Source organism: Aphis gossypii, chromosome X, assembly GCF_020184175.1.
Source record: "Aphis gossypii isolate Hap1 chromosome X, ASM2018417v2, whole genome shotgun sequence".
NCBI lineage: Eukaryota > Metazoa > Arthropoda > Insecta > Hemiptera > Aphididae > Aphis > Aphis gossypii.
This window is the reverse complement of record NC_065533.1, coordinates 1,930,973-1,946,143: the sequence shown is the minus strand read 5'-3', so window position 1 is coordinate 1,946,143 and position 15,171 is coordinate 1,930,973. Positions and strand designations below refer to the sequence as shown.

The 15,171-nt window shown below is 29.3% G+C and overlaps 1 protein-coding gene across 1 annotated transcript in view; it reads left to right on the top strand.

Moving 5' to 3' along the window:
• Positions 1 to 15,171, top strand: part of LOC126551988 (uncharacterized) — a 49,501-nt gene that overhangs the window by 5,790 nt on the left and 28,540 nt on the right. The window contains exons 3-7 of the mRNA XM_050206421.1: positions 6,926 to 6,955; positions 8,757 to 8,902; positions 12,003 to 12,120; positions 13,173 to 13,429; positions 14,601 to 14,816. Of these exons, the coding sequence (XP_050062378.1) occupies positions 6,926 to 6,955; positions 8,757 to 8,902; positions 12,003 to 12,120; positions 13,173 to 13,429; positions 14,601 to 14,816 (767 nt within the window). The remainder of the gene's footprint in view (positions 1 to 6,925; positions 6,956 to 8,756; positions 8,903 to 12,002; positions 12,121 to 13,172; positions 13,430 to 14,600; positions 14,817 to 15,171) is intronic.

Sequence of the window (15,171 nt, the reverse complement as noted above, 5' to 3'; positions counted from 1 at the left end):
TCATCATTGCTGCACAAAAATTTATACTTACTTAAAATGTCTATTTTATTATCGAACCGCGAACGTGAAATTTTTGTACTAGACGGTTTCATGTATATCTTCGACAAATTTAATTTTAACCGTACAAAGCGATTTTGGAGGTGTCGCAATAAAGATATATATGTAATTGTTGAATTCATACAGGAATCGATGATTATATTATACAAAAACAAATTAACGACCATACTCATGATTCTGAAGCGGCTAAAATTGAAGTAGTGGCTGAAATTACAAAAATTAAGACACATGCACTTCAAACAATGGAGCCTACATCAGTTGTAATAAACCAGTGTTTCCCAACCATTTTACCACCACGGACCTTTTTCGATAATATTTTATATGTCGCGGACCACCTCAATTTTACGCAAACTAGGAAGACCTTTTTTTTTTGCTCATTAACAAGAATACACAAAATTTATCGAAAAATGTAAATTTTTATTATTTTACTGTACCCTTATTACCCTGATACCTACACACTTATAAAAGAAGAAAATACTTATCGGTCGTCGGCAGAAACAACGATAAGATAACCGTATATTATGGTAAAATAAAATATTTTTCGCTGTTTAAAAAAAAAAAATAATTTTTAATAGAAAACGAAGAAAGGTACCGCGGATCACCTATGACTGGCCCACGGACCACCGGTTGGGAAACACTGTAATAAACGAATGTGTTGGATCTTTATCCGAAGCAGCTAAAGTAAGTACAAATTTCAGACAGCTTTTTGTTTTTACTAGGCCCGTTAATTTAATTTTAGGAACCATAATGTAGTTTAGCATATGAAAGCTAATTAAAAAAAAATATTACATACATTTATATATTTTTATTAAATTATTTAAAAAGATATTCATTGTTGTTTGAATTCAGGCCACTTTGCCAAGTAATTCAACTTTAAAAAAAAACGATTTGCCGAAAACGTAAAGAAATCCAAATGGCACCACATAATCCAGTCGACCTAACTACACTAGACATCCCACCCACGTATACTATGTATTCTTCATCAAACGGTAATAAGGAAATATTTTTACAAAGTGTGTAACGAGAAATCGTTTATACTGCCAATAATTACGCCAATAATACCACTACCACTACCAGTGGAGTACGGCCGAACTAAAAAGTCTGCGGCGCGCACACTACTTCCACACTACGCGCGCAACAGATAGCGCTATTGCGCTCACACTTTTACTTAACTGGCGTGGACGGACGTTTTACCATATTTAAAGGTCGTCCGCCGGCCAATAATTATTAGGAACATCATCGGAGTCGATTAACAAATGCTTAGTGCATATACACGGTAGCAGAAACTACGGATAAATGAACGGAACACGACAAAACGTCGTAGTGGATTCCGGAACAACTGCTGCCCGAGAAGCACGTGACTAGGCATAAATACGACCCGTCGATGGTCAAAAAGCAAGTTATTCTCCTTTCCGATTAGCTAGTTATAGTATGACGGAGATGGTACAGAGGAATACAGCTTGTCTGTATTAACGCCCTGTATCGTGGTCTCCGAAGTACTATAACTACTAATCAACAGCGATCCGACCGTCGACAACGCCGACCAAGCCCAACAGCGATCCGACCGCCGACACCGCCGACTAGGACCAAGCGCAACAGCAATCCAGTCACCAACGCTGCCGATAACCCCGACTTCCGACCGTCTATCTTTGTATACGGACTACGGCAGTACCGTAGCAGTATACCTATACAGAGATAGACGTGTTTTCCTTTCCACGTCCCTCTGGTGGTATTGTGTACGGACTACGGCAGTACCGTAGTAGTATACCTACACAATATCATCCAGACCAACCATTCCCCGCCAGCTGATCACACCCCTTGGACACCGTGAGTCAGACATACACTATTCTATATCTATGTTATTGTATCACATATATGTTTTATGTTCTTTTTATTATATGCTCGAAGAGAAAAAACACATTAAAAGAAAATATTGTAATCTTCTATTAACTGTTACAACTATTGTTTTGTGTTTAAATAAAGTATATGTAAATGACAATTTAAAGAAAATCACGTGTAAAAGTCATTTCGTTACAAGTGATAGTGGTCCAGGTTCTAACAGAATATTAATTTTGCTCGATCTAAGAGCCTTGATATTTTGGAAAATTCGAGCGTTTGGTACATGGATGGTACATTTAAAGTTGCACCTTCATTATTCAGTCAAGTATATGTAATATTAGCTGAATATTTACATGGTATACTGCCTATGGTTTATATTTTACTCCCCGATAAACAATCAGTAACATATGTTTTTAATGTTGAAAAATTTAAGACCGGCTATAAATCAATAAAAAAAGCATTTACCAATGTTAAAATATATGGGTGTTTATTTCATTTGTCGAACAATTTTAAAAAGCAAGTTGGTGCATTAAATCTCACAACTCGATATAACAATGATGCTGATTTTTCTATATCAGTTAAAACGATAATTTCATTAGCATTTGTAAAAATAGAAAATCTTGATTTTGCAGTTGATTTATTAGCTCAAAATCTTGATGAAAATTAAATTATTTATTAGAATGGTTCGAAGATAATTATATAGGTCGAATTAACCGTAATGGTCGGGGAAGAAGAAATGCGCGTTTCCCTCCAGAAATTTGTAATTTATATGATAAAGTCTTAAATTCAGAAAATAGAACAAATAATCATGCCGAGGCAGCAAATAGGAAGTTGAATATTGAAATAGGAGTGTGTGGCCCAACAAATTGGACATGTATAAATTGCCTAAGAAGGGTTTAAACAGGTCACGATGTTTTTATGGCGCAACTAACCGCTAGAGGGAGACCCCTAAAAAATTTAAAAAATATACCGACCTAAATTATCGATTACATAAAATAGTTAGTGAATATAATATAAGAAATTGTATAGACTATTCAAAGGGAATCGCTCATAATATTTCTTTAAAATAAATTTCAATTGTATATTATTAACATTTTTAAAGTATTATTAATTCATTTTTTTTGACTATTTAAAGGGAATCGCTAATAATATTTTTTTTAAATAAATTTCAATTGTATATTATTAACATTTTTAAAGTATTATTAATTCATTTTTTTAAATAATTATAAAATCATTAGGTATCATAATTTATATTTTAACCGTGTAATCATGTATTATAAAACATATAAAACTTTATTGTTATGTTATTTATTTTGTATTTTTAAAATTTATTGTAATATTCAAATAATGATATATTATTATTTGTTTTGTATTTTTAGATTTTATGTGAGTTAATAACCAACATGTTTAAACTGCCGCCTTTTCCTATCGGGACTTTACCATCGGCGCGCGCGATACCGCACGATAACACGACGAATCTCGAACTTTGGACTCCTTCCCCGCCCATGCCCACGACCTGGACGGCTCGGACGTCGTCTCCGTGCCGCCTGTCTGTCTGCGTTCCGACGGTGCCGAACTACAACGGCCCGTGCGCCTTAGGTATCTTTTTATACTCGTGTGTGTGGCGTGTGCCGTAACATTTTTTTTGGTTTGGCCGTGTTTAGGTGTTACGTCCGCAAGTCGCAAGTATCTCGTTGAACTTGAGACAACAATAGTTGTGCGTGATTATTGCCGTGGTGTTTCGGTCGCTGTTCGGAGGATTTGGTACATATTGCGATTTACTCCGACAACCACGTGTGCGACGTAATCTCAGCTCACGGAAATACTGATATTGATGGTGTAAACTCCGTCGTCTGTGTGTATCGTTCCTATTAAATTGAGCACTCGAGTGCACACACCCTGTCGTGTTGGATAATTGCGATTTGGACGTTGTCGGTTGTCCGTTACAATTTGAAGAATTACTCGTCGGTGTCACCGCCGCTGCCGTGAGGTCATTGACCATTGTGCCGCCGCCGTCAACAGCTGATGTCATTGTGCTATCACCTGCCGCCGTCGCCGACGTTGTCATAATATTGTAATCTCACCGCCATCACCGCCGTGGTATCGTTACTATTGTTTTATGTTTTATAATAATTGTCCATAAGACATATTATTATTATTAAAATTATAATTATTATTCGCTGACCGACAAAGAGACGTCTTTAACGGTAGTAACTCTGTAAATATTACTTACGTTCATTATTATTATTCATTTCTATATTATACATTATTATTATACAATCAAATATTGTGTTAACATTCAATAGGTATTAAGAAATCTGTGTCACCTCACCCCCATACCGATGCGAGTCGTCGTAGCTAACCACCATATCTCGTAGGAGTTACGTCGGCGTTGAACACTACACCTTTATCTTACATATATAATCGGTTTTTACGTTATACGATAACAGCTATATTTGGTAGGATTGTACTGTTGATGATTTTATAAAGATTATTTTTCATAATAGTAATAGTTAATTAAAAAAAAAAAACGACGCGCCGAAATTTCCAGCGCCGAAACTGCCGTGCCGAAATGTCCGATTCCCTTTGAAAGGGCGTTCTAGTACGGGATTGGTTAAATTGAGTCCCGGGGAAAAACAGTTGTAGCATGCACTCTATAAAAATAAATTTCATTATTATCAAAGACCGGATTTATATGCATTTTAAAATTAAAAATATGAAAGCAAACATGTACTAAAAAAAAGTCAAAATATGCAAGAAATAGATGTAAAACATACAGAATAAAATTTCAATTTCAATTTTTATTACATTTTATATTTAATTTTAATTTTGCTGTGATAATTATCTATAAGTTTTTTTAAAATTTTTATAAACAAAAAGTGAAATATATAATATAACAAATATGTATTACAAATATGTAATTTGTTAAATTATTGTAATTTAATTTTTAATCATTGATATTTTGTAAAAAATATTTTATTAAAATTGAATTGTAGATAGGTACTTATACATTGGTGATATACTGGTATGAATAGGAAAAAAGTACGAACAATTTAATGTAGTATGTTAAGTAGAAAAACAATAACCTAACCTATTTTTAAGTCTGATATTCTTTGAGACTTGAAAATATATTTGACTTCATTTATACGATATTGTTATTTTTATTAACAATAATAAAATTATAATTATTAATACGAGTATTGTCTTTAGAAATGTTTATAAAAATGAATATTACCTAAATATTTTTAACATTTTCACCAGTATTTTATAAAATGTAATAAATTATATTAGCTTTATGCCATTATATTTGTCTAAATTATTATTATTATTATTATTTTTTACTATTAAGGTACCTGGTTTAACAATAATTTAAAAAAATTTATAATTAGGTTACACTTTTGTAAAATAAAAGTAGTATGCTACTCTCATTACCCGTTCTATGAAAGAAAAAATAATATTGTTTTATTAGATATTAATAATTGACCACTTAATAAGTATAGTTATTACTCATTATATATGTATATAGTTAGACATAATTATTATATAATAACTAGGGCTAGGATTTATATGCATTTGCATGTTTTTTTCCTTAAGTCCAAATTTAATGGTTGTCAGATTTGTCCATGATTTGGCTAATTCTCGTTTAAATAGAACCAATTTATTTTTGCTTATTTTTGCATATTTTGAACACAATGCATATAATTGCATATTTATAGATTTTTGGAATTTTGACTTTTTTTTAACTTAAATTTTCAAATTTTTATAATTTATTGTTAATTTTAAATGGTGTTTTTTTCATAAAATCGATAATTTTTGGTTTATCCGTCGAATTATTGTAAATATAAAGTATAAATATTATCTATCTAAGAAATCGATATTGATTAACTCCAGGATAAATCGCATTATTTAAAATATGCACCAATAACATCGTGTGATGTGGAAAGGAGTTTTAGTCAGTATAAATCTATTTTACGTTCAAATCGCTGGATGTTTGTATTTGAAAATTATTGAAACAACACATTATAGTAGCATGTAATAATGATATAATATAAACTAATATTCAATATTTTAATGTAATAATAATACAATTTTGAATTATGATAAATAATAATACTCTAGAAATAATAAAAATTTGTTTTTGCATATTTTTGCATATTTTGGTAAATAAAATGCATATTTTACAACTTTTTATTGCATATAAATCCTAGCCCTAATAATAACTATAATATTTATATTTTAATGCCTGTTGTCACAAGTAAAGTTTTAAAGTTTACCAACATGTATTTTACTAAGAATACATAGTAATTAATTATTACCTAGTTTATAAATTATATACTTTTATGTCAGTTGCCTTTTAAAAACTAGATACAAATACACACTGATTATCATTGGAACGGTAATATAATATGACCACTTATATTAGTCTTATTACGATCATTCAGTGTAGGATGTCGAAACTGTACAAGTTTTTTGTTTTACAATTGTCGCGTTTGACGAAATTCCGTTAGGTTATGCGAAATAACTAATACTTAGAACGATCCTATGGTGGACGGGGGTCCATTAGTACTATTCCGCCGGGCATGGGCGTAGGTAGGAAATATTTTCATAGGTGGTTTGATATAGGTATACATTCAATTTGATATACAATATTTATTTTAAAATTGTTTTATCTTTTAGTTAGTTTCTGAGATTATCTAGTACTTACAAAAAATGCAAACAAAATTGCTGTATATTATATAAATTATCTACATATACTTAATATATATACCTATACACTACCTATATACTTAATCAATATAATAATTATTATACACATAAAACATTGATGAAAGTTTGACGAAAATTTTTATTTCAAGAACTTGGTATTAATTTTATGTTGTGTGGAGGTTTAAACTAATAGAGATATTGTGAAATTATAACCTTGAAGATACACTAATAAATAACGTATAATCTATATATAACAATATCCTAATACTATAAAAAAAAATGATATATTTAAAGACAATTTAGTGTTTGTTTTTGATTACAGGAAAATCATTGATCTTAGATGATACTGTTCGTAAGTATTTTTATTTATTGCATAATATATTAAACATTCTATTAATATAAATAATGTTTTTGTTTATTACACATAACTAGCTGTCCCGACATGGCGTTCCCCGTGTATTAGTTTATTTTTTGGCATTTTCGTGTCGTGTGTTAGTATTTACTGTAATATTAAAAGTATGAAGTATCTATATTGATATTCGAAAGTGTTCGAAAGTGTCTATTATACATCGTAAAATACTTATTACTCAGTCAATTTATACGAATTAAAAAATAAAAATGGATAAAGATCTGTGATTAATATAATTTTTAGACATTATATTACGTTTAGGTCTCAATTCCAAATACATTATAAACACTTTTCATTATATTGTCACTTTCTATTAAAGCTACTGTATATACTATGTAGCTATATAAAATCTATGCAAACTTTTAAGAGCCCCTCTTTTACCCCCTTAGAGGTTGAATTTTGAAAAATTATTTCTTAGTGTGCCCCTACATTGCTTAAAGAACCTTTGTACAAGATTTCAAGTCTCTAGACCCAGTGATTTAGTCTGGGCATTGAAGAATGAATAGAGGTGGTCTCCTATATGTATATAGATTATATAATTATAATATATACATTTAATTGTGTATCTAATAGTAACGTTATCTTATATAAAACTAATTTCTAACTTAATATATTCATGTATACGAGGGTTGTTATGCCCAGATAGATATAAGTACTCCTTTGAACTATGCACATTCAAATAAACAAATCACTAATTATTGTTATTTGTAATTATGTATTATGAACGTTAATAATATTATTACATTTATAATAATATTTACTTTTTCATACACATTATACACTACAATAATGATAGTATGATCAGCTAATAAATAATTAAACTGAAAATGTGTACCAATTGTGAATGAAGTTCACCATTTAAATATAATTTAAAGACTACGAACTATGGGTGAAGAAATTTAATCAATCCAATATCTAAAAGAATAAGTGGGAAGTACATGAGTTTATTCTTAATTAATATACACGTACCAAATGAATATACTAAATGTAAAAAATACCCGTAGAAGAGCATTTATAACAATGATGTAATAAAAATATTTTACGAAATACCAAAAATCATGATTACAATCATTCACTTCAATTCCAAGTATAGTTCGTTTGTTTGTTTGTTTTTTTTTTTTTTATTAAAAATCTATGTTTAATATTCACACAGAAAACACAACAAGTAAATTGAATACTACTCGTCTATAATAATACTAATAGTTGTATTAATTGTCTTGAAGGCGGAAAACCGTCTATCAATAATATCTCCTGTGTTAGGCAAGGCCCATCTATTGACCATTTTATTTTTAATCACATTGGAGGGTTGCTGTGGTTGGTTATAGAAGACATACGGGAAATAAAAGGGTTTTGGCTTGAATGAAACTTTTTGTAGTGTCGAGTGGTTATTTCATTGACTGTTGAGATTCGTAGATCCTTGTGTAGTGCGTCGATGGTCATATACCATTAGGTTAGACTGGAAAGCTTGTATCGGTCTTATATTAATCAGTTTAGCTTGGCCCCAGATTTGAATAATAAGATTTTTTAAAAATATTATTTATAAACTTACTTGTTTTATTGCAATGTGTTCGATATATTTGATAAACTCTACTACTTGTCACAAAACTGTGTTGCTTACGTAAAATAGGTATACACCAGCAATCATATTATTATACCTATTAAAGTTGTCAGAACAAAAGCAAATTTCATGTTGTTTTAAAAATTATTTTTTAGTTATAAAACTAGGGTTGCATTTCATTTTCAGCAATTGAACAACTATGGAGTGAACTTCTTGAAACTGGAACTGACACTTATAGAATTAAATTTCATAACCAATTAATAAACCGATACAAAAAATACAACAAAAACGGTTTATTTGCAAGAATACATGAAAATATTACGGGAAAGAAAGTAAATAAAAAATGAACATTATAAATATATACAATAATCAATAAATGTCACTAACACATAAACACACATGAATATATATATTATTTCTATGTATAAATATACTTAAATGTAGATTGCCTACACAAAAAATAATGAATAACCTTTAAAAATGGCAAAAAATTCCAACTTAAAACGATTAATTTTATAAAAACAACTTGATATTTGATTCTATTGTTATTTCTTAACACATATTTCTTAGCCTTTGTTCATATTTATTTTATTTTATTTTTTTTGAACTGTACCAAGTTTGATACTTAAAAATTTAATAACTGCTTGTGAATTTGGTTTATGGCGAGCTCAAAAAATAATTTAATATTAAATAATAAACTTTTTTTTTAAAAAAAGGTAGGATATGTTTATATTAAAAATATATTGGGGGAAATTGTCCTAGTAGACCGAAAACAGTCTTTAGGAAAATTTCCGGAGGGGGTGGAGGTCCGCAATTCTTGTAGTGCAAATGCTTTTGATTTTAACACAGATAATGAAAATAATAGGTACATTAGGTTTAAAATATTCAGAACCAACTAAAACAGGAGAAATACTTGGTTCAAAAATTGGAAATAGTAGAAATGTGTGAGAATAGATTTATTTTCATGTGTAGGAATCGGTTATAATGATTGTTGTGTTAATATGCCTGCTACTCGTATTATTGCATTTTAATTGTCCTCTTGAAGATAAACAGAACCAATTAAATCTTGCTTGTCTTTTAATATGTCTATTTGATAAACTAATTGTGATATGTGACATACATCAGTTGTATCATCAAATAAAATACAGTTTTATTTAGCCTTCTGTATTCGATTAAATACAATTTAAAGAACTTCAATGTCACAATCATTTATTAATTAATTTGTCGATATTTTATTAACATTAAAAGTGTAATTATTTTTAGCTGTCATTAAATGATTTTCCAAAACTATATCTTCATTATCTATTCGGAACCTTAATAATGAACGAAAATTCTCTTCAATTGCAATAATTCATATTAAGTAATGAACTGCCAATCCGGTGGCCTCTTATAGGTAACTATATTCTGTTATCTAGGTACTATTAAATATTATTTTTATTATTGGAACAAGTCTTTCTCTATTTTCATTTTTCAAAAACTTGCTGTATACGTAAAGTTTCAACCAGTTTCTAATATCGTATGTTTAATTTTTATATACTTAAATGGATGATTCACCTTCAACTATTGCCAACTTATGATACTGAGTTTGAGAATTAAAGTCTACGTCTCCATGTTTCCTTAATAAATTAGCAAATTTTATTAAGAATTTATTCACCAATTTTTAACAGATATTGTTTTTACCTAGTAGAATATCATTACTAAAACTGACGCAACTTTTCCAAAAAAGACCCTTTTTCACATCGGAATAAACTAACTAAGAATAAATTGATAAATGTGATGATTGTAACCTAACTTTTCCAGGGGTGAGGACCTAGTGATTTTTAAAAATCATAAACTTAGTAAAATCATTAATAGTATGTATGTGATCTATAAAGTTACTAATATCATAATTTTCAGATAAAGTAGTATATTCAAATCTGTTTGGAAACAATATCGTAAAAATTTATTCTTTGTTGCAAAATCTAAGATTTATATTTAAAATCAACATAGGTATTTTGAGTGATCAAAAAAATGTTTTTATTTAATGTTAATATACTTAAAAAAAATGATTTGAATAAGTTACCTATCCAAATACTGTTTTTATCTCCAACACCGTTGTTTACAATAAATGATGAACACCTTTTCTTATTTATAGTTCATAAGAATTGTATCGAAATTTATTAACTAGTAGATTATTTTCTTATTCATTGAAATTATATCACTTAAAGTGATTTGATATTTATAAAAAAACGTTTAACAAGGAAAGGTTTAATATTTGGGGTTTTATGGGTAGACTTACAGTATGGTAGAACCTTTGGTAGTGCTACTGGCGGGATGACTGTCTCTATTATGACTATGGTCGTCTTAAGCGTTTGCAACCGGTGAAGGCACTGTGGACGGCGGCTATGGCGGTCTCGAAGGCGGCGCAGTACGGAGGCGAAATGGTAGTTACTCGTCTGATTTAGTTTGGACCAATATTAATTTAGTCCCTAAATCAGAGGAGTAAGTTTGACGGTGGTCGAACTACTTCGGACGGCGGTCTCGAAGGCGGCGAGGCGTAAATACGATGATTCACTTTACCGGGACCCGTCACCAGTTTCAACCAACTATAGATGACTCCATGTAAACTGTTTGTCGCCGGTAGAGTGAATCGGAACCGATACTGTCGATTTTTGCAGCTGTGTATATTTGTATGCTGTTCTGGCATTCTCCGCGTAGTAATAATGATCGATGGCAATTGCGGTTTTTGGTGGTATCTGTTGGTATAGTTTTCGCGGAGCACGCTGTAATATTATGGTAGTACATGATTAAGGTGACGCTTAATGTATATGTACCATCAGATTACTGGTAACAGGATTTTGATCAATTAGTACTGCTGGTACAACGTCGTTCACGCTATCTAGTGTGGGTGCCCGGCACATGTTATTGGGCACTGCACGCATATTAATACGCATACGGTTGACTGGTAGCGCGTTGGCGCGCGATTGCGGCACCCGTCGATCGTATCAGTTTCAATTTTCTGCACCGTACGCGATGTTTACTATGGTTGTGCGCGCTATTGTGCGAATGGTAAAATGGTCTCGTTACACCGTATTTACTTTAGCTGTGGGAGTTTTAAACAATAATTTATGATGAAGTTACACCCAATCATTAAATTATAAATAAATGAACAAACATCAATTAACATATACAATTATCTAGTAAAATATAACATACTTGGTAACAATAAAATATTTAATTATAAAATGTACGAGTGTCTTCAAAAAAATTATTTGGTTTAGTTTAAATAAATTTTACCTAGATACCCACTGAGTTTTATGAAAAAAAAAAATTATGAGCATTATATATGGATATATGATAAATTAAACTAATAAATGTTTTTATTTTATAAGTTATGTATGTATTACGAATGTATACTAATATAATAATTATGGTAAACAAAATTATTTTTAGAAAAACTTATCAGAAGAGTATAAAGAGTATATGGTATTAATTCAATCGTACTATAATGCTGCAAGTACATATTATTTTTCTAAGAACTATCAATTTGCATATAAAGTGGTCACTGATGGTAAATATTATAACACACACATATATATATTATTAATATTGTTAATTGGATAATATAAAATAAAAAATAGGATATTATTTTTTTTTCTAGTTTTTAAATTGATCAATTTGATTAAACCAATCTAAAATATTTTTAAAAGAAAAAATAATATTTTTTTTAGTTTTTCGGGATAATTCATTGTAGATTTTGTAAGATATAATTGAGGACATAAATAATTTCTGTCAATAAAAAAAAGCAATCAATTTAAGTATCGTGGTTATTTATATTCTCAAATTCTGAACGTGGCGATGAAAGTTTTTATTTTACAATGAAGTGTGTGTACAGTGTACACAATACGTTGTGGATACAATGATTCGATTTTGAATTCTGTCATCAAAGATGTTCCCTTAGTTATTTTAAATTAAATAAAAAAAAATATTTTCTGTGTTATATGATTATTATAAAAAATTATATTTTTACAAAATTCCTTAAATTCACGAAAATGTAGATATCATTCTATTTTATTTTATGCAAACAATAATTTAATGTCATACTCACATATAATTATTGATATTAAAAACTTTTGATATAAATTCAATTACTGATAAAATGGATATTCTGTATAGTAAGGTAACTTAAAAATTAACACAAATTTGTTACAATGAAGTTAAAAACATGTGGTTTCCTTAGAATTAGAGAAGGTATAGCTGAAGAAGGACTCTACCGCAATATAAAAAGCTAGTTTCTTGGAAACACAGAGACCTTTGATAAAACCACTAAATACTCTCTGATTGGCATAACCGTGTAGTATTTTTCAGCAGTATATGTTCGCCAGCTACATCAGAAAATCACTTATTAACAAATTAATTAGTGCAATATTTAATTAGTGATTTATGTTACCTTACTATACTATTACCTTTATTAATATTTAATTGTTTTCATTTATTGATATACCTACTGATTTGCATATTGTGAAGATTAGTCATATTATGAATAGGTGTTAGAATTCGATTTATTATTATTATTTTTTAATATAAATGTAATTTTGTTAAATATGGGATTTGTGTTTTCAGGTTTAGATTTTTTCAATTCAATAAGAGAAAAATTATATTCTAATGATTATAAAACACAAAAAAAACATGTAGATACATGGAATTTACTATTACTAACATTGAAATTAGATATAATGACTACTGAATTAAACAATTTTGGAGATACTGGTAATTTAAGGATGGCAATACGAGATGAAGAAATAAAATTTGATCGACTTGGTTACGTTAAACCATTTCCCAGTTCAGCAGTATTATTGTTTCGACATTATTTTTTATATGTGAGTACATTTGATTTATAAAATATCAGTTAAATATTAACAAATGGCCAAGATTTGATAGAGGAGAGCAGAGAGGGTACGGTCCTGGGCTCATATTTATCTCCAAAAGGCTACGTTATATTAGTTGCAGACGAATTATTCAAAGTCACAATTATAATATACCAATTGCGGATACTTCTTTGAGTTAGCCGAGTGATAATCATTTCACTTGATCAGTGAGTTTTGGGTGTCTATAACTCGGTTACTAAATAAAAATGAATAAGTCGATTATCACGTCTGAGAGTTCAGTTAGTTAACAGTTTTCATTGGGTGTAAAATATTGTGCCCGGTGTTTTTTTGTACTTAAAAAATAAATATTTACCGAAAATGGTAGATGAGTTTCTAGTCATCAGTCATGATAAATATGATGTTTAATAACATAATATTGATAAATATTTTTTAATCTAATTAATTTAATCCAACTACAAAAACAAATTTCAACTACAAAATGATTAAAAATGGTTTCAAATCCCATATAACTTAAATTTTTAAAATTTCTTTTATCTTCAACCTTTAATTCGAAGAAAAAAATCAACAGTATGGTCTTGAAATAAAATACCAAGTTATACTACACAAACAATAGGTGTTATATTTCTTAATAATATGAAAAATAAGTAAAATTACTTATAACTGATCAAGTAATATAACTTATTGAAATAATTGTTATAATTTGATAAAATGTACAAAAAAAAATTATATAAAGTAATAAAGCAAATACCTATTAGTTGATAAGTATAATATGCGACAAAGATTAAACTTGTTGTATACAACTCAATAAGTCTCAGTTAGAACTAGTGTAGAACTAAAACTTCATAGAAATCAGTTTTACGAAACTTTATTTATAAGACATAATTAATTACAGAACTAGATAATTCTTAAAAATACTGGTACCTATTATAGATACCTAGATACACTAAGTGATTTAAGCTTGATGAATTATGATTGAATTTATGACGGCCATATATTTTTTTTAATAAATTTATAGGTTATTAATTTATTAGTTTGATCTAAATTCTAAAGTTAAGTAAAAACTAATCATTAGAAATATACCTACAATTTTTAAAATACTATATGATAATCACATTACGTTTATTTTTTAATTAAATTGTTTACCTTATTATATCATTCTCAGGAGAACAATATCACGAAGGACAAAATTCAAATATTGCATAAATTAAGGAGATGGTTAAATAATGAGAAGTTATGGACGGAGTTAGACGACGATATTTTGTATAGAAAACACATTTCTATGTACAAGTTCTTAGTACTTTTCACCATAAGTTCTGAACAAGGAGACAAATTAAGTAATATACTTAAAGCAATCGAAAAACCGGTCTTATCCATTGAAGTAAGTACAATATTATAGTTATCATTGAAAAAACAAATTGAAAAAGTCAACATTTAACATTGTTTACAACAACGGGCCTTACTAAGACGTACGTTGGACGCTAAGTCCTCCGGACCTTCGTGAGTGGGAAAATTTAAGTGACTAACAATTTGCTTATAATGCAGAGCACAATATAATAATAAAATAACAAGAAGAGCAATAAAATACAAATAATAATAAAAGGGATAACAATATTATAAAATCATTAATACAAGGTACAAGGGGAGGGGCTGGGATCACCGTCTGGCCTGTACCACTGCAACTGTGACTGTGGGTATTGAGGTGGTGATGAACGGCTGAGCTGTGGGATATCGCG